We start from the raw sequence: 21,682 nt of genomic DNA on the forward strand, positions 1-21,682 counted from the left end.
AACACATTCTCTTGTGCAATGTCCACTATTTCAAACTCTGCTTTTGTCTTGCGGTCTTTGTATTTTAATGGGAGGTCCACTGCTGCAACAGGCTTTATTTTGTGGTTTGAGTACGTTCTGAGCACTCTTTTGGAAGGTTTCAGCTCACCTTTGTGCTCCAGGAATTGGTAACAGTTCAGAGTCAGCGTGTTACATTTTGCACCTGTGTCTATTCTAAACTGCACTTCCTGAGCCAAAATGTCAATGTACACCAACCACTTGTCATTTGCCAATGTTGCTACTGGAACTAAATCTGTTGTCAAGTTAATGTCCAGTATTTCTTCTTCATACACGTCATTTGTTGACTCAACATTTACTGCACTCACTGAGCGACTGCGACAGACTGAAGCCCAGTGGTTTAGTTTGTGACAGCATGAGCACGTGGAGCCTTTTGCTGGGCATTTACCTTGGTTCCATTTGTGTGTAGGGTCTTTTCCACATTTTGGACAATTCTTTGTTTTGCTTTGCACATTTTGTCTTGGTTGCGTGTGTTTTTGCTGAACGTGACTATATGCTTTTCTGTTCTGTGCATTAAACTTTGGTTTGCTTGACACTGCAGAGACGTGTGTTTCCTCCTCTCTCACAATTCTCATTTGCGTTTGTGACATTTCGAACTGTTGGGGGATTTCTATGGCTTTAGCAAGTGTTAGCTCCTCACCTTTGTCAAGCAGCCGCTCTTGGACACGTTTTTCTTTCACGCCAGCGATAATAGCGTCAATTAACATGTCGTCTGAGTCAGCATATTCACAGTCCAATAATAACTTAAGTCTTAAATCCTTCACAAAATGGTCAAATGTTTCGGTTGCACCTTGTTTCCTCTGTTTGAAACGATGCCTGGCGATCCGCTTGTTTTTTCGAGGTCTGATATATCCGGAAAACTTGTCGAGGACTTTGACGGGGTCATCTTTTTCGCCGTCAGCCCACTCGAGCGTTTTGTAGACTTCTCTCCCTTGTTCGCCAATCCACGTACCGATCCAGCCTGCCTTCTGCTTGGCTTCCAGCGCAGACAGAGGACCGTCGAACACGAAGCTAACGTGGCTCCGAAACCTCTGGAACTCTTGATATAGATCCGCTGCGTCCCAGTCTATTTTCGGATGGTCAAACTGCATCGTCATGGCTACGCAGGTACTTTCTGAACTTGACAGTTTTCTGACACCATGTAATATACTTGTATAGTATGTTTTAAGTTTAGCCGAGCCAGATACGAGGCGAGAGTGTCTTCAGACTTGTTTTTATTCAACACGTGCGGGAACTCCGGAAGTACCGGTACGGATTGCAGTAGGGACATATTACGCGGTTGCGCAATACATTATGCCCGCACATGCCGTGCTCCCCGCACATGCCGTGCTCCCCGCACATGCCCGCACATGCCGCACATGCCGTGCTCCCCGCACATGCCGTGCTCCCCGCACATGCCCGCACATGCCGCACATGCCGTGCTCCCCGCACATGCCGTGCTCCCCGCACATGCCGTGCTCCCCGCACATGCCGTGCTCCCCGCACATGCCCGCACATGCCGCACATGCCCGCACATGCCGTGCTCCCCGCACATGCCCGCACATGCCGTGCTCCCCGCACATGCCCGCACATGCCGTGCTCCCCGCACATGCCCGCACATGCCGTGCTCCCCGCACATGCCGTGCTCCCCGCACATGCCGTGCTCCCCGCACATGCCGTGCTCCCCGCACATGCCGTGCTCCCCGCACACGCCGTGCTCCCCGCACATGCCCGCACACGCCGTGCTCCCCGCACATGCCCGCACACGCCGTGCTCCCCGCACATGCCCGCACACGCCGTGCTCCCCGCACATGCCCGCACATGCCCGCACATGCCGTGCTCCCCGCACATGCCCGCACATGCCCGCACATGCCCGCACATGCCGTGCTCCCCGCACATGCCACACATGCCCGCACATGCCGCACATGCCCGCACATGCCCGCACATGCCCGCACCCACCGCTCTCCCCGCCCAACAAGCAAAGTCATGAGCATTTCAAAACAATTACTGCCACAACGATGTATTGAAGCTTCAAAAGGTAAAATATTTCATCTTTTCAGCTTCAACCCATTTTTGAGATGATCCCTTAGGCAAATTTGAACAGCAACTTTCAGTGTTTGAAATGGCAAGAAACACGGATTTGAACTCTGCTTTGAAGCGGCCCACTTGTGTGCCAAGGTGGAAGCCAGGAGAAGTCCCTAAATTACCTTTGTGGCAACGTGGCTGCTCATTGCAACGCTCTTCCTCTTTTATAAACTTAATTTTTACTCTATTATTTGTACTTGTGTAAATACTCTCTGGAACTTTTATACATTCCTTTATAAGGCCATCATGACCCGCGTTGGCTCCATTTTAATAACTTTATTTTATTGGATTATTGCTTTTTTTTTACTTCAATGTACGTTGGCCCCCAGCCCCCCCAGCTTCGGAGCGCGGTGGTTTTCCCCACCACGAGATTCTAAAGGAGGTGCTTTCAAAGACACACAGAGAACGGCATGAAGGACACAAAATCCGGGAAAAGAAGAAATGCTTCTGTTCTCTCCGCCATCGTCACGGGAAACGTGAGATCTCTCCAGAACAAGACAGCTGAACTGGTGAGACTCAGTGAAAGTACAGGGACAGCAGCGTCATGCTTTATTGAGATTTGATCAATCCCCCTCCCCCTGCACAGATGCATGCTCTCACTTCCTCAGGTGGAGAATGACCCGTTCCTCTTCACTCCTCTGCTTTGGCCGATCAGCTCACAACTCCACCTGGACTCACCCATCCCCCCAGCACAGAGTCCCCCTGCCAAACACTGACTGTCACAGCAGCACAGGTGAGGAGAGAGCTGAAGAGGATTAAAATAAGGAAGGCATCAGCCCCAGGCTCTTTAAGTCCTGCGCAGATGAACTGTGTGGAGTTATGGAGCATGTCTTCAACATGAGCCTAAAGCTGAGGATAGTACCACAGGTCTGGAAGACCTGTCTGGTACCTGTGCCCAAGACACTGCGCGCCAAAGACCTGAACAGCTTCAGGCCAGTGGCTCTCAGTCACATCTGATGTCGCGACTGGTCCTGGACCACCTCCGCTCCACCGTGAGCTCAGCCATGGATCCGCTGTAGTTTGCATACCGGCCTGGCATCGGAGTGGAGGACGCCGTCATCTCCCTGCTGCACCGCTCTCTCTCTCTCACCTGGAGAAGCCTGGCAGTGCTTTGAGGATTCTGTTTTCTCTCCAGCACCTTCAACACCATCCAGCCGCTGCTCCTGAGGGACAAACTGGAGACGTCTGGTGTGGAGTACGTCCTGGCAGAGTGGATCCTGGACTACCTCACAGACCGACATGAGTTTGTGAGAGCCTGGGACTGTGTGTCTGACATTCGGACCTGCAGTGTGGGGGACCTGCAGTGTGGGGGCGCCCCAGGGCACTGTCCTCACGCCCTTTCTCTTCACCCTCTACACTGCAGACTTCAGACACGACATGGACAGCTGTGTCCTGCAGAAGTTCTCTGACGACTCTGCCATCATCGGACTCATCACGGACGACGATGATGCTCAGTACAGGGGACTGGAGCAGGACTTTGTGGACTGGTGTCAGCGGAACCACCTTCTCATCAACGCGGGGAAGACCAAGGAGATGGTGGTGGACTTACGCAGATGCCTGGGTGTTCATCTGAACCGCAAACTGGACTGGACTCATAACACAGACGCACTGTACAGGAAGAGCCAGAGTCGGCTCTACCTCCTGAGGAGACTCAGGTCCTTTGGAGTGACAGGGCCACTCCTGAAGACCTTCTACGACTCACCATCACAGACTCCCCCATCACCTCTGTGGGCTCCCTCCGCTTTCTCTTCATTACCATCACCCAGGACCTCTAGTGGGAGCTCACCATCAGCACCCTCATCAAGAAGGCCCAGCAGAAGATGGTGCAGTTCTACACGGCCATCATAGAGTCCATCCTCACCTCCTCCATCACCGTGTGGTACGCTGGGTCCTGGGAAATACTTTTTGTTATGGTTTCTATCAAGTAAAATTGTTAAACTTCTTCCACCAAAAGTTCCTCAAGTGGGAACTTTGCAGTTGGTGAGTAAATTGTCTGTTGAAGTTGGGAAATGTACGAAAATATGCAAATATTAGCCTCTCATAGCATCTTTCACTCAATTTATCTCAGAAAGTTAAAGGGTCACACTCTTCATTTTTGGCACATAGACAGACAATACAATACAATTCATATTTGATATGTGAAATATCAGGTAGATGGGAGTGGAAGTCTTGAATTAGTCATATGTTAAAAAAGCCATAGTTTCAAAATGATCTCATATTGAAACAAGCTCATCATTAGGTTTGTGTTCAAAATATTGATACAGCGATGTCGTCACGGACTCCATATCAATACAGAATCACAGTATCGATAAAAAAATGTTTTTTTAAATATATATATATTTATTTTTTTGAAGTTTTGTGGCCCGTAGGCTTCAAACCAGGTGGAATAGTTATTTTAATATGTTGTTTGTGCTGTGTTCCTCTCGGTCGAGGTGAGGAGCTGTGGACCTGATCAGAAGCTGATCTGTGCAGAAGATGCTGCTGCAGCAGGTTCAGACCATGATAATTGTTTGGCAAGAAACATGCAATACTTTACTAGAATGTGTTCCTTATATTTCTATTTGGATCAGTTGGTTGGATGTATGAAGTTATTAGAGCAGAATGGATTTATAAATAAGTGCTTTGTGGATAAACATGAAATTTCATAAATTTTTGTATCCAGAGTAAAACCATTACCCATTTGGTACATTTTTAAGACCCTTTTTTCAAAAATGTATCAAGCTACATATCGTAATGAGCGAATTGTATCAGAATATACAAGTATCGGGATACATATTGTATCGGGATATGTATCGTATCGCAAGGGTCTTGGCAATACCCAGCCCTACTCACCATGGGCTTTTTGACTCACCAATTTTTCACATACTACATTTCAGATTCGACTTCATTAGGCCCCTTGACTGATACTAATAAATTGTTTATAATAAGTTCCAAATTCTTTAATAGTAAAAAATATCCCAATGTACACAAATTCAATAATCAAACAGTTAATATCACGAGCGCCACAATAGGCTACTAGCAGAAAATAGTTTAACTATGCATAACCATCATACTATCAAATAAAAACTGTATCTGGACAAATTGTGATCTAGGAGATGGTTTTCTCTGCAAAATCAATGTTATCCGAGATGAAGACAGTGGGAACTTCAGGACTGAAGCCCTTAGGAATGACATTTTCCTGTTGTACCTGCAGTTGGGCCAGACTACTTTCAAAGTTCATGATAGTGTCAAATGATGCAATGTGACCAAGATTATTCAGTATCTTCAGTACATGAGATGCACCTGTGAGATGTCGAACTGTTAGTCCAAGGGCCAGTGATTTTGGTGTTTGTTTATAACCATCAGAAGCAAGATAGACTATATCTCTGCAGATGGACAGAAGCTTGAGTTCAATCTGGCCTGACACTTCTTGTAATTCGCCCAAAGTAGGATCTTCTGATGCACCCACTATCCAGGCAAGGAGGTTAATAAGTTCTTGAGGCACATATTGGTGACATTAAACTCCTCAGAAGTAGGAGGCCACGCCCACTGAACACCTGGCTTTTGTTTAACAGCAGAGGACAGTGTGTGGAGGAGGTATCTCCTTGTCTAGTCCTGAAGTGACATTGTCTGTTCCTGAAGATCCTAAGTCACTTTCTGATGCAGAGTCTAAATCATCTAAAAACAGTCCCAGTTGAAAGTGTTTCAACATACACAAGTTCACTCTTATTCCTCATAGTTGGCCGATGAAAGGTGATCTGAGGATAAGCCGCTTGAATCTTTGACTTGAGCTGGTCATTCCTGTCATTAAAAAGTAACGGTAAGTGTGATGTACAATAATTCTGTGGAATGCTGGTGAATGAGATTTCAAAGAAAAAAACATTTTGACTTCAGATAATTCCCAGGTCCAGGCCCATTCCTACAGAACTGCATTGATGATGCTCCAATGTGTTTTGGATTAGGAACATTTTTCATGGAGCTACAAGTTCATTATTCAGTCCAAAATAAAATCTTAAAATTGAGGCTCTTTGAAAAAGACTTTTTCCTGAGCCGAAAATCTAAATCAATTCAATAGCAAAAATATTTCTTTACTACTAGTTATATTCAATAATTCTCTAAACAAAATGATGTGTACCTGTAATTGGAGGCATCCAATGACTCGAGCTTCTGCACAATTTTCTGGAAGGTCTTTAGAAGACTTTAGAAGAACTTCTTGGTTGTCCAAAATCCTCTTGATAATGACAGTATCACAGAATATCTTGTATGAGACGTCAAATGGCTTTCTGACTCTGTAAAATGCATCATAGAATGACGATTACTTTACAAGTAAATAACATTAGTCAATAATTAAAGCAATATCTAAGGAAAATGAGAGCCTTGGATAAAAACATCAAGATTCAGTGGCTTGATTAAATTTGAATATTCCTGAACAATTCCCTCAGCAAAGTAATTCTATCAGGTGTTCACATTCTGTGAACAAAATATTTGGGGGATATACATGTCTCATGAATACATGCCTTCCTGTTTCAGACTGATTCTTAGAAAGGAATCTAGTAAATGCTTTGTAGCAGCTGTAGTGATATCTGGCCTCCACTGCTACACAATCTTTCCCCCGTATCTGCATCCAAATTGTCTCATTGTGCTTCAGCTCTGCTGCCTCCCCTAGTCGTCCGGAAAAAAGGCATTCAAATTCTATAAGGACCCACATATATAGGCCCACTATTAATACAAGTACAATGTATAAATAATCCCATGTTTAACACAAGTACAATGTATAAATAATCCCATGTAGGGCTAGTAGAGACATAGGGGTCTGGACTACCACTACTAGTCAGATCAATCGAAATGTTTTTAAGTATGCTGTAGGCCTTAATGTGACTGCCTCACTTACAAAAACATCACAAGTTTTGATCTACTTTTGCTAGAATTTATAATTATTTTGAGTGACAAGGGAGGAAAATAAACATATCTACAAACATTGGAATATGAGACTGAAACATTCGAGATATTCCAAGATTTAATTACACAAAAATACAGACTTACCACAATTTTCTGTCTCTGCTTTGGACAATTTCTCCTTCACTCTCGTCCGCTTGACCATTGTAAAGCCTTCCTTTTTCAGACAGACTTCAGGAAGAATTGCTGATTATGCCTGAATTTCGAACGCAATCTCTCAGGGGACGGTCCTGCAGCAGCACTCTCTGGAAACAATATTGATATAGCTTACTATTCATGCACTTTTTGCATGCAAGTTTGCATTTTTATTTTGATATCGTATCATCATCATTATTGAAAATGAACATGATGACATGTCCCCAATATTTTCCCTCGGCCTATAAGATAACATAGCTACCGTTAGTCATATAAATGCATTTTAACTTATTATTTCCTATACATTTTGTTAGACAAGAATGCCACTACGACTACACACGTCTATTATTTTTAAAAAACGAACGTCTGTTCTTTTAAATAAAACGAGTAGTGTAGCATATATAAATTGAGGTTTACTCACCAGTATGATCTGTTTCTTCAGTCTCTGCTTGGCATAGAACAGCTGTCTTTTGTCAGTAAAACTTTTGTAGCAGGAGGGATGAGAGCAGAGGACACTCACTGTCCAACATGTGTACGATGTGCAACACGGCGTTGTTTTCTCTCCTTTTCAGCGAGATCCACTCTTTTGCGATCGTCCTGAATGTGTCCCATCGTGTTTGAGTCATAACGCGGGTATTTTCGTCACAATTATCTACAATATGCAAACAGCACGCAGGATGTTCCTCTGGATTCGGCGATGCGTGCTGCCGCGTTCGACAGGGCGCCGCCATCTTTGTTTACAAAAAGACCGGAAATAAAATCATTATCCTTACCGCTGATTGGTCGGAACTGGGTCTGACGCTTCACACTCGTAGTGTAAAATTCCGACATTCAAAGTCGAAATGCAAAATAAATATAGGATCTCTGTTTGAGGAAACTTCAGGTAAGCATGCTGGTGTGCTACATTTTCAGAATATGTTAAGAGATTCTATTTCCCAAGACCCTGGAACGGAAAGACAAGATACAGAAGTCTCGCCTTTTTGAATATGTAATCCATTTTCACGTGCAACAATCACAGCCCGAACACACACGGTCTTTGTACAGAAAAGCAAAGTAAAAGTTTCGACTTTCCTTACCTTGAAGGCTCTGTACACGTCAAACTTCAATATTTCCCCACAAGATTGGTCTCTATCCGTTCGTAATGGTCCAACAAATGAAATCCAGTAAAACAATTAGGTCCAATACATATGTTAGATCCATGAAGGCCTCCATGTTGCAGAAAAAAAGTTTCCGTCAACTGTTTTTTTCTTTTTCTTTTGCCCATATCAAAGACAATAGAATTTTCACCGCAACGTCCTTGCTACAAAGGCTAACAGGAAGTGTTAGCTTTTGATTGAGACCAAAATTGCAGATCAGGACGGTTTTTGGCAGTTCTACGGTCCAGTAAAACCAATGAAGTGTCACATAGAGATGCAAATTACGCACAAGTCCCACCCTTGCTAAACCAACCAGTTAGATTACAGACTGTGTTTGACGCTACAGACAAACAGCCAATGGGTAGACAAGCACAGGAATGTGTCATATGTATGGGGTTTCTCCAAAAAGTTCCATTTTAGAGCCATGCGTCATAAAGAGATGGTTCTGTGCGCAAAACGTGCTCACATAACACTTGTTTTTATCCGTTTCTATTGTGAAAAATTGTTTTTATTTATGGAATATGAATTTCAATAACATAATATAGTGTTTCTGTATGAAGAAATAGATTCCCCTAGTTGTAAACTTTCAATAGAGCCCTCATTGATGTATGTAGGTTGAAGAAGTCAAAAGTGATCAAATGTTTTCTAAATGTGTCGAATTTGGATTGATTTGGACAAGGGAATGGTCTTTTTATCCAACCCCTGGATAAAGTATTACAAAAAGTGTGGTGAAATACTTGTTTCTACAGATAATAATCTCACATTTGAAACTTAAGTGACCAACTGATTTTTGTAATGATATATAGTGTATTTCAGGCCTCACATGCAAACAGCCGCCATAAACACCCTCATTGTTAACAAAAAACGTAGGCGAGGATAAAGAAAACCCTTTTTTGTGGATGTTCCAAGATGTATAACTTTTGTTCAGTCAGACTTAGAGTAGTTCTGACTGTTGAGGGTAAAAATAGAGAATGTTACCTTTACACAGAGACCCAGTTTTTGTATACTGTTTAATCCACATACTTAAAAAACAAGTATGGTTTTAATTTGGAGAGTTGTCTTTAGAGACAGTTGGACAAAAATCCGCCTTTTTAATTGATATGATGATGTTGATGCGTTTGATGTTTAATTATAAATTCCATGGACACACCTAAGCTAAATCAGCAATTCAGTATCTTGACTTGCAAATGCACCACCCAAAAGTTTCTGCCCAATTGAACACACAGACTTGATATTAAAACAAACACATTAATTAAAGGACACAAAAGCTAATGCAAACTTAAACAGGGTGAGCAGTATTTACTTTATTCTAGTCAAGATAATTTCATACCTTGTGCTGACACATTTGTTATTCCTATGTGACAGACATCTTAAGTTTTACTTTGATCATCTCTGCTCTAACCGTCCCATTGAACAAGCGTACAAAACATTTTATTTGAATTAGGATTGGCACATGTGCAACGCACGATAAGAATGAGAATTATATATAATAATTCAACATGTTCACAAAAGCTAAAAGCTACTGGAAAACGAGTGTTTTCAAACATGTTGTGCCCAGGTACTCTTCAGATTTGGGATCAGAATCATTGAAAAGCTAAAAACGACTCAGGCACTTGAGGGATTTAGGAAAATGCAGAAAAATCCCTAATTTACCCGAGCGCTTAAGCCCTTTTTATTTTTCAAATATTCCAACATCTCAGTATTGTGCAACTTTGAACAGTTTATTTTTTTGCCAGTACAGTTTTGCCTCAACCAATATAAGCTAAATTCCAACATTTTGTGTGACCTGGCATAACACGATAAGATATTCTCTAAAATATAAATATGTTAAAATTGGAATTTTTTTCTTGTGTATTTATTTATCTCAAACCAAGTCTTATGGGAATATACATATGTTAAATATAACTGCATATATATTGTGTCCATTACAAATAAACTTTGAGCTCTGAATCCCAACATGGTGTCGTGAGAGTGACTGGGTGTGTTATTAACGGTATGGTCTTTATTCCTTTGTAAACGCACAGAAAAAGCTGCTTTTCGTTCTCAAGTTCAGCCCTCATTTGTGATGGAGGAAATGGGTGTGTCCAACCTAACTCATACTGTGATTGGTCACACCTTTTGTGGCAGTATCTTACATATACCGATGTATATTCATTTTCTCAATCGTGTGCATCTTAACAGGTAAGAAGAGCTCAATAAATGCCATTTGATCATTTAAATTCAATAATACTAACTCCTTATATATGTATTGTCTTTCAGCCATGGGTTCTCTGTTGCTGCTGTCTGCTGCACTGCTTTTCCTCAGCTGTAAGTTAATTGTGTTAAAAAATGTTGATCTTTATTAATAATAATTTGGTAATTTGAATATGGTTATTTTGTGTTTTTATTACCAAAACCTTTATTTTACACTGACTTTATGCAATTGAATTTTTGAAATTGAATTATGTGAACATATTTTTTTTATCATCCAATCAAGCAAAATTATTACTTGAATATGAATATGATGTAAAACAAAATCAGTATATAAAAAATACAATATTTAAAAATCAGTGGGAAATAATGCAATGCTTTAATATTCAGTTTGAACTGTGAATTTCAGTTTATAAAAATACAATGTCTTAAAATTCAGTGTAAAAAAATATGTTTTTATATTAACTTTGTTCAAATACAGTGTTTAAATTCCAGTGTATGAAAATACAATATTTTAAAATTCACTTTGTTAAAATACAGTTGCTGTTTTTTTTTTTAATTTGGTGCAACATGTTTGAGTATGTGGTTTATATCTGTATAGATACTAATATATTTATGAACGTTTGGTTCAAAACTTGGCTGAAATAGTTATGGTGTATTTTATCCTGGAGCGTGACATAGAACCATCTCAGTCTCACATTTAAACTTCACTTATCATCAAGAAGCGACGAGACAGAAAGCATAGACACTACATTTACTTACACTATTTTAGGATAATGGCCGCAGCAGAATGACCTGCAAGAAGATGGTTTTGGAGGCTAAAGTGGAACGGCGATAATCTAATTATCTTCTACATAGACTAATCAAACTATGGGTTTGTGTCTTGTCAGCTAAGTATGAAGGTGTCACTGCACGGTGCTGCAGAAAGTCGTGTCCACTTCTCCAGGCAGAGCCCCCGGTACTGCGTGGAGCCAACCCCACTGACAGGAGAGAGGCTCTGGGTGTGGGTTTGTAGAAACCGAACACAACTAGACCGACTGCGCTCTGCTTGGCTTGCCGTGCCTTTCCACTGCTCTGATGGCACAGCTCGTGGAATGGACACTGATCAAAAACATTCTTGTCGTGGTTTGTGTTCATTAATCGAAAAATGTAGGACAAAAGATAAACAGATAACACCACTGTTCTCATGAATTTTAAACCTTCACATCATGTACCTCCACGTGACTTAATCATATGTTCCAGTTTTGACTGAAGTTGAACTTTGTGAATGAGTGCGATATATGTGGTGGGTGTGGCTCCAGGCACCGTTATGCACGACCTACAAAAGTCTATTTGTCCATAAATTGAGTAAAGTTGCACTTATATCCATATAAGTGCTTGTGTGCAAAGGGTCTATGCCACGAGCTGTGCCAAACGGAGAAGGAAAAAACCACAGTAAAGGCAAAGAGATTTTTCCCATTCCACTTTAGCCTCAAAAAGCATCTTAAAATATAATTGTCTCTATCTTAAAATAGTGTAAGTAAATGTAAGGTGGTCTCTGCTTTCTGTCTTGTCACTTCTTGGTGATAAATTAAGTTTAAATGAGTGAATGTGATTCTGTGTCAAGTAGTGACAGTGTGACAACAAATCAATAGAGCCACAAGAGGGCGCTCCAGGTTAATGTACACCATAACTCTAACTAACAGCTGAGGAAAGCAAAGCTGACAGCAAAGATGATGGTGCAGTTCTACACGGCCATCACTGAGTCCATCCTCACCTCCTCCATCACCGAGTTGTACGCCGGAGCCACAGCCAGGGACAAACGGAGACTACAGTGCATTATGCGCTCTGCTGAGAAGGTGATCGGACGAGCAGGTCGGATCACCCTCATCTCACCCTGGACACGGACTATTTGAGCAACTCCCCTCAGGCAGGAGGCCACTCCCCTCAGGCAGGAGGCCACTCCCCTCAGGCAGGAGGCCACTCCCCTCAGGCAGGAGGCCACTCCCCTCAGGCAGGAGGCTATGGTCCATCCGGACCAGAACCTCCCGTCACAAGAACAGTTTCTTTCCCTCTGCCGTTGAACACGTGAACACTACGCACCTTGCACTCACTGCACTACATAACTTTATATTTTATTATGTACATATCACCACTTCCTATTGCACTACATAACTTTATACTCTATATTTTATTAAGATAAGATAAGATAAGAACATATCATGCCGTTTTGTATTCATTGTTCAATGTTTTCTTGTTTGTGTTGCACCGAATCACCAGGACAAGTTCCTATGCTATTTTGTTCATTGACAAATGAACACTAACCATCTTTGCCACCGTGCACCCCAACCTGCACCCCAATTGACAAATGTCAATAAATCTTATTCTGATTCTGATTCAAATTAGCAGAAATGTATCACCATGTGATCACAACTCTAATTCACATATCCCATGTTGGTGGCACCATCTTTCGTACTGCTCAGTTCTCTGTGTTTTGCATAATCCTTAAAAGCACCTCTGCTTCTCCTGGTTTTCTGAGCACGTGTTTCTTACCTTCAAAAGTCAGAGTCGCAGGGAAAGAGAACCCATGTCTCAGTTTTCTCTTCCTTGAACCTTTGCCTTTGTTGTCAGACCTCGTATGGAATATCTGGAGCAAAGAAGGACACACTTGCTTTTGTACTGGAGGTCTCCTTTAACACTTGCAGCCTTCAAGACACGTTCTTTACACGATCGTTTAGAAACCTCATTATCAGGCCTTGTGGTTTATCAGCTACTGGTCTTGGTTTGCCCAGGTGATGTGCTCTTTCGATTGTGATGGGAGGGACTTCAACTCCTGAGCCTTCATGGAGCTTAGGAATAATCTTCTCCAAAAAGCTTTCTGTATCCTTTCCTTTGTCTCCTTCTTCTACGTCCACAACCTCAGATTAGGACGACGTGATGTGGACTGCAAATTTTTCCTATAGTTGTTCTTTGACTCCAGTGTCGTCACCCTGGCCCGTAGCATCTCCATCTCGGCCCTTCCTGTCTGCAGATAGTCCATATTGTCTGAAACACGCTGCTCGACTTCATCCATGCGTGCTCCGGTTACTCCCCCAACTTTCAGCTCAGTGGATACTGCAGCAGATACAAATATTACAAATAAATTATTATAATAATTAATTTAAATTAAATCAAATTAAATGTGCAAATATTTATGTGCAAAATGTATTACACTGTTATAATGCCTAACAAAAGTTTAAAAGTTTGAGTTGAATGTTTTTTTTTCTTTTAGGTTCTTCTTCTATTGGAGAGGGATCTCGTTCCAATGCCAATGAAGAATGTAAGATGAACAATGTAATGTTTTTTTCCCCCCATAAACAACTCTTCATTATAATGGGATTATATTTGCTTTTTGTTTCTTTTAGGCCCATGTCAGTTTACCTGGGCAGGGAAGGAGTTTGCCCTCACGTTTTTGCAGAATTACAGACCGAACTATGACACCCCGAGCTTCCAACTGCGCATCATTGCTGTTGACACTGACACCAAAGTCAACGTGGAAGTGCCCTCTTTAAAGTTCCGGGAAGTGAGGGACATAAAGGTTGGAAAGGGGGTCACCATCGTCCTGCCCAGTGCAGTAGAGCTGTCCGGCACTAAAAAGTCCTCCAACACAGTCCGTATTGAAGCTTCTGCACCAGTCACTGTATCTTCCTTCAACCACAAGGACTATACTACTGATAGCTCTGTAATTTTGCCTTCTACTCAATGGGGAAGTGAATATTTCATTTTTACTCCTCCTAATGCCAAGTATACAGAGTTTGCAGTGACGAACGGGAAGGAGCCCAACAGAGTAGAAATCAGTCCGATTGCCCCTGTTAAATTCCAGGAGGTTGAGTACCAAACAGGCAGCAAAATACAGATAGATCTTCAGCCTTTTGAAAGTGTACAGCTTCAGGGTGAGGTCGATCTCTCTGGCACACAAATTACCTCCACAAAACCAGTCGCCGTTTTCTCAGGTCACACTTGTATCTCTCGCTTCAGCAGATGTAACCACCTCTATGAGCAGCTGCTGCCAGTTAGCAAATGGGGTGCACACTACATTGTACCCCCCCTGAGCATCCAGACTCAGTTTGACAGTGTCTATATCCAGGCATCACAGAGTACTCGTGTCACTGTCCAAAATGACAAAGGGAAAAATATTTTTAGAATGAATAAAGGAGATTCAAAGGAAATCACATACAAATTCCCCACAACACTGGCCATTGAAGCTGACCATGCCATCCAAGTCCTCCTGATGTTCAATGGTGTTTTTACCAGCAATCACCAAATGTTTGACTCATTTTTGATCAACATTTTACCCACAAATCTCTTCTGTTCTGTATATGGACTCCAGGGTCTAAACGGGTTTGATAACCAGGCTTTGATTGTGGCAAAAACAAATGAAATGTTAGACATCAAACTTGATGGAAAGGGGCCCAGAAATGTTCAGTGGAAAGGAGTTGAAGGAACAGATTATTCATGGGCGCAGATATCCTATAACGTAACTGGAGACGGTTCCGGCCCCACAGTTTCAAGCAGCGGCCCCTCGTTTGGTCTGTACGACATCGGGTTTTTCGAAAAGGACGGATATGGTTCACAAGGACAATGCATTAAACCAGGTAAATTATTCCCTGAATGGAGTTTATTTTATCCAAGGTGACTATTTTGACTCACACATTCAGTCCCACCATTGTGTCTTGACAGTTGAAGTTTACATGTAACTCACTCACACATAGACTCATTTATGAACACCAAATTTAAGACTGCATTTACTAAACAGATTGGAGCAGATTCAGTTTGATTGAGAACATTGTATCTTCCTCTGAGCTGGTCCGGTTCACATTTACAATTCAGACCAATCGCACCAGAGTTCAATTTAGTCGAACTGAGACCGACCTTTCCATCTGCACCAGAGTTCGATTGCGCGTTCACAATTACCCAGACGAACCGAATCAGCCAGACTAACAAATCCTGATTTGAATCAAAAGTGTATTGTGAATGCACCCTAAAGTTTCAAAACATTTAAAAAATAAAAATGTGGTATGTAATCACTATTGTTTTAGAATCAATATTGTTTTATTGATACCATGAACTAACTTTCAAGAAAATATAATTGTATCACAAATTATACACAATTTGAAAATAACTTAATTGTGGTTTGCAAAAAACCTAAGTTGATATTTTTATTTCATTCTTTGCACATTTCTAGGCCCTCTGAATGGGAATGGGAATGTGTGCCTGCCTAGTGAAGCCTGTGGCTGCTCCCACAATGGACATGTTTACAGAAGAGGAGAGATCTTCTATCCAAAGTGTGTGGAGAAGTGCACCTGTGGAGAGAAGGGAGAAGTTTCATGTCAAAAAGCCAAGTGCCCTTCTGGTGAAACGTGTACGTTCGTGAACGGTGTGAAAGGCTGCCACCCCGGGGCCAAGTGTGTGGCTTCTGGTGACCCACATTATACCTCCTTTGATGGACACAAATTTGAGTTCCAGGGGATCCACGTTTATGTTCTGACCAAGGTTTGTGATGATGTCGAAGACCAGCTGACGCCATTCACTGTAAGACAGGGGAATGGGAGGTTTCGAAATGGAAATCTTGCTGTGACAAGGTCTGTTGGAGTGGCTGTCTACGGTTTTAATATCTTTATTCAACAAGGATCCAAGAAAGTCATTGTAAGTTCAACTTTTTTCTGTTTAAAACATATATACTTAATACATAATGTTTGTGGTTATTTTGTGCAGGTGAATGACACAGGTTTCAACCTTCCCCTGTCCCTTCATGATGGTCGCATAAACGTCACTCAAGAAGGCCGCAACATTATTGTTGCAACCGACTTTGGTTTGACAGTGCTGTATGACACGGTCTTTCATGTTGAAGTCAATGTGCCATCCACTTACGAGGGAAAGATGTGTGGCCTTTGTGGCAACTACAACAAGAACCCCAAAGATGAGTTCAAGCTCCCAGATGGCACACAGAACGATAACGCCGATACGTTTGGAGAGGCATGGGTCGTGGTCGTGGATTGAAAGTATATTTTTACCTATGAGAGCGTTTGTCTCCCTTTAAGGCAAAGCTTCTCAGGTCATATAGACAGGACCCACATCTGTGTTTTCATTAGTCTTGCTCTGTATATCTTACCTATCATGTCTTTACACTTTAGAGGCCCCTTTACACAAGATGTTTTCTGATCTTATACTTCTTTGAAGGATGTCCTCTTTACTTGTAACTCAATATGCATGCCTATGTAGCAGAGACGGTTTGGGTGTTGTAATATGATTTTCAATATTGACTTTAGAGTAAATTAAATAAAACAAAATAACCAATAACGCCACCGGGATTTTACCTGGATGTGGAGGATGTGGAATAACACCCAGGGACCCAGAAAGTGTGCTGATCAGAGAATGACTGACAACACAGAAGCGCTTTTTATTGGTTAACAGCCATCACGATTGGCCAATAGGAATAGTTTTAAGTGGCATCGTCTGACCATTTTGCAATACCTACTTTTGTGGAATTAGCATAAAGATATATTCACCTTATTCCAGAAGCCTGTCTGGGCGCCACCATATGACATAATCCTACTGTTTTAGTTAAGGGAGTGTCTACAGAGCCGCGGCGCGTGGCCAAAACTGCCATGTTATTTTGTGCCGCAGCTCCTGAAACTGCTGCGCTATTTGACCGCGCCGACACTCTGTCCGCTCTGGAGAGCAGCTCCAGTGAGAGACTGATCCACCCTCGCTGTGTGAGGGAGAGGTTTCGTAGGTCTTTCCTTCCTGCTGCTGTCAGACTTTATAACAAACACTGTTAGTCCTGAACACTCGCAATACTAACCTAACCTAATACTGACACGCAATTCCGTCATATGTGCAATTACTGTTGTGATTCATGTGCAATTACTGTGAAATTCATGTGCAATCTATGTGCTGTCGTGACACATATTCATGTGCAATTACTGTCGTGATCACATGCAATGGTATTTATGTATTTGTGTATTTATTTATTTGTCTATGGGAGTTTTTGTTTATAGGAGATCTTCTACTGAAAGTGTTTTTCAGACTTCCTATAAGTGATCTGTTTTTTTCCTCTGGATCTTCCTGCGTTGCACCAATGAAATTTCCCCATGTGGGACAATAAAGGATTATCCTATCTCAAAGGTCCCATAACATGCAAAATCGACTTTTCAGAGCTTTTAACCTTCTTACATTGCTATTTGTGCTTCATATATGTACCCAGAGTGTTTTTTTTGATTGATTCCCGCAGTTTTTAGCTATACTACAGACTATCTCCTTTCCTCGAATCTCCAAACTGACGGGCAGTGGGGCAAGACCGCGTCATAAGGGCAAGCACGTGTCACCATCCCCCCTCTCCACCCCCCCTCCCCTCCCGCCTCCCGCCTGTCGCCCCCTTCCCCCGGCTCCGTGCTGCTGCAGGCTCGTGTCTCCCTACAAGCCCCGGAGTTTTTCTGCTTCGATTTACGACCAAACACGGCTCAAAGAGGCCCAAAACTTCATTAATGATATCACACTCTTTACTATTATCACAATGGTGAAGTTTTATGTGGCAGTTGATGCAGCAACCGGGAAAATAAACGGAGAAAAGTTCTATCCGATACCGAAAAAACAGGAAATAAGAGCGCGATGGACATAAGACTTTTATATATATATAGATCTATAGATATATCTGTTCTGCGCACGCTGTAGAATCAACACCAGTTTTTATTCAGTCTCAAATTAGACTCTTTCTCACTCAGTCGCGCAGAGCGGCGCATCGCGGAGGGGCACACACTACGTCACAGGTGGGCGGGGCACACACGCGCTCTGAGACTACGTCACGGGTGGGCGGGGCACACACGCGCTCTGAGATTACGTCACGGGTTGGGCGGGGGAGCCAGATCGCTCTTCGCAAGGGTGGGGGCGAATATCAAACCAAGCCGTTTGCATTTCCGGGTTGGTGAGGGGGTCCAAGGTCTGGGTGATATTTCTTAACTATTATGTTAAGGGTGTTGCACAACCCTTATTATTATCAATTATACACTTAGGATAGACTACGAAACGTGAAAAAAAGCACGTTATGGCACCTTTAAGGTTAAGGTTAAGGTTAGGGTTAAGGTTAGGGTTAGGGTTAGCCATGAGGTTATATTGCAGTGCCGCGGTTCCTGAAACTGCTGGGCCATTTGACTGCGCCGCGGCTCTGCAGCCACGGCCTTTAGTTAAAATAGAGCTGCCGACTTTATAGCATTTTTTAGCGGCCCAGTTTATAATGGAATTTTGAATCCCTGGAGAGGTAGACACCCAGGGCATTCAGATGCTAATCAGTTACACAGGGAGGAGAGAGAGTGAGCCAGATACAATAGGAGGCTGATGGTCCATTAAAGGACTGATAGTAAACAAAGAGGCTAGTTTGATAGAAAACAAAGAGGTTTAGTTTCTGGTGAAAGCAACAACACCTTTTATCAGGGAGTCCCGTCCGGTGGGCAGGGCCTACCCAGAGTAGGATAAATATCTGTGTTCCCGATCTTGATTTGCAGATTGAGAATGACTCAGATGAGTGTCGAAACATATCATTAAAAAAAAAAAAAAAGACTAGATGACTACAACTGAATCTTTTTCTACAATGGAACATTCCTGGACGAAAGAGGGACTACACTGACATATTCTGAAGAAGGCGGGGACATTGCACGTCTTGGATCAAAAGCACGATGGATCTGATCGGGTTATTATCCTCCTCTTTGCTCTTTGTCGCATAAGAGATGCTGTTTGGAAATAAAAGGGTGCAAGTTTTTCTGAGATGCAAGAGAGAAGCTTTTGTCCCTTGAGAACAAAGTCAGAAAAGAAGGAAAAAAGATTCCTTCATTGGGCCTTTTGCTTTGATTGATGGGAAAAATGTTTAAATATTTAGATGTTAAGTAGGCCTAACACATTTATCGGTGCTGTTGCATTCTGATGGCTGGTACTAACTCACTTTATGTTTATAATCTGGTGAAAACGTTTATACCTTTTGTTGTCCAGACTTTAAATCTCAAATCTGTGTTATTAGGTGCAAAACCTTGGTTATGTAGGGGACCCATATGTCCCAAAAAGACGATTGAAAGACAACATCTTTTCACAGCTCAACACACTGTTGCAGAAATCAAAGCATAGTGTTGGGTGTAAAGGAATGACCCTCCACGGAGAGGACACTGTCCTCACCGGAGCCCTTCCCACTGAATCTGATAAGAGACATTCCTCAGGACTACGTTTCTTAATGACTATATTTCACATCTAAACCAACTTGATGCTGACTGTGTGATCTAAACTTGTGACTAAATCATGTTTTAGTTTAGTTTGCCATAAGAACTGGTTTGAAGTGTGTTCATGTCATACTTAATGTACTTTCTCATTACCTGCTATTGATGTGTGTTTGTTGACAATGTTGTGTATTTTATTATGGTCACATGTCATTTTTGCTGGTTTGAGTTAAATTTGCCCAAACTGAGAATAAGTTTGACCAAGAGTTAAAGCCACTCCCACTAGGCCACTCCTCCCAGGTCAATAAAAGAGCAGACTCAGCTCTGCTCCCTCTCTCTTCTTCCATCGTGACCTGCCAGGACGACACACCGGGTCGGGGACCCCCGCAGGGGCCCCTCCCCCACCAGGGAGGCTGCATTGTCTTCCAAACCTGGCTTTCACCAAACAACCCGAACATCTTCATCGAGAAATGCACAATTCAACGAACCCGGGACTCATCAAACTCTACGAATGCTAAACCTGCTCAAGCATCAGCGCCCGACAGCTCCAAGGACGCAAAGGACTCTGAGAACGCAAAGACGTGGGAGGCCTCGCTCCACATCCTCCTTGGACACGTGAGACCTGAGAGTGGCTGATATTTACAGAGTGGCATTTAAAGACAGGTTCCCTTGAATTATTCCCCAAAACCTAATTCTTAATACCAGCATTTCTTTTAACTAAGTTGAGCCCAGGCACAGCCTGTGTAACCGAACGTGTCAATTAATTGATTTTATATCTTTGTTTATCAAACCACACAAAATCATTAAGGCTTTAAAAGGCTCTATAAAATTTTTATAGAGCCTTTGTATTGATTTTTATAGAATTATGATTGTCGGTCAATGAATTGTGTACTCCCCTTCAGAGAATGAGACTGAGTAGATGTTAATGTTTTGCTGAACAAGATTCAGATGGTGCCCTTTTAAATATAAATATGAACATTAACTACCAAAAATGCTACACGTCTTGTCCAATGTAATGGCTAGTCCCAGATATACATTACATCTTGGAACAAATGTGTGAGCAAGAAACAAATATAATTACCCTGCAGTTATAAGCCATCCAATTTATAATTTTAGCATCTTTGTTTAGGTTATGTGTTTTGATTAGTTATTTCCATGTTGTAAGCACAGATTTTACCCTTAACTTCCTCCAAATGGCTCAACCTTCTTTGATCTGCCAGTAAAGCCTGCACAGGAATCCCCGGCACAACATTACTCTCAGTATCTTTCCATGTTTTAATTTTTCAGTCAAGTCAAACACCAGCCTCCTTTTCCTTTTGATAGTGTTAGAGTTTTGAACCAGATACGTGGCTTTTGTCTTCACATACAAATCTTGATATCTTTTTATTCCACTCATCAATCAGCTGGTTGGGATTCAAGATTGGGAGACTCTGGAACAGATGGAGAAATCTGGTCAAAAGATTAATTTTATGGTTTAATCCTTTTACTTTTGACAGGTGTCAAATGAAGTATGAATGACCTACAGCACTGGTTCATAGGCCGAGGCGCCCAGGGGCCCCCAGCGAACCACAAAAAAAATATACATACTCAAGGCAAGACACTGCAGGGGAAAAGTAAAAGTAAATAAAGTTTAAAGCTATCAATTTGAAGATTCTACCATTTACTTGCATAAATGTAAGAATTGCCCAAATTGAACATATTTGGGACATAAATCGGAAAAATTACACATTTAAACATCTTGCTTAATTTGTTGTTGTATTAGATATAAGACAATTACAGTGGGAGTTTGGGATATCTATTTGAGTAAAGTACTAAATATTACTGAAAATGTTGCCCAATTTCTTGGAGTTAAAATAATAAATAAATAATAAATCAGGGTAAGTATTAGATGTCAGCAAATCCTTTAGTGTGATCCATTAAAATATTAATAATATAAAGTTTGGTGTG

General features: G+C 42.0%; 2 protein-coding genes across 2 annotated transcripts in view; one reads left to right on the plus strand and one right to left on the minus strand.

Annotated features, from left to right (window-relative positions):
- Window positions 1–21,682, minus strand: part of rmi1 (RMI1, RecQ mediated genome instability 1, homolog (S. cerevisiae)) — a 128,015-nt gene that overhangs the window by 100,965 nt on the left and 5,368 nt on the right. The window lies entirely within an intron of this gene.
- LOC140346851 (IgGFc-binding protein-like) lies at window positions 1,656–16,535 on the plus strand. The gene is made up of 5 exons (XM_072433066.1): window positions 1,656–1,806; window positions 10,587–10,634; window positions 13,901–15,130; window positions 15,721–16,181; window positions 16,251–16,535. Exons 1-5 carry the CDS (start codon window positions 1,656–1,658, stop codon window positions 16,533–16,535), a joined length of 2,175 nt encoding a protein of 724 aa, XP_072289167.1.

This window comes from Eucyclogobius newberryi, unplaced genomic scaffold, assembly GCF_026437365.1.
Source record: "Eucyclogobius newberryi isolate DKJ021-1_F unplaced genomic scaffold, fEucNew1.0.hap1 SCAF_6, whole genome shotgun sequence".
Lineage (NCBI taxonomy): Eukaryota > Metazoa > Chordata > Actinopteri > Gobiiformes > Gobiidae > Eucyclogobius > Eucyclogobius newberryi.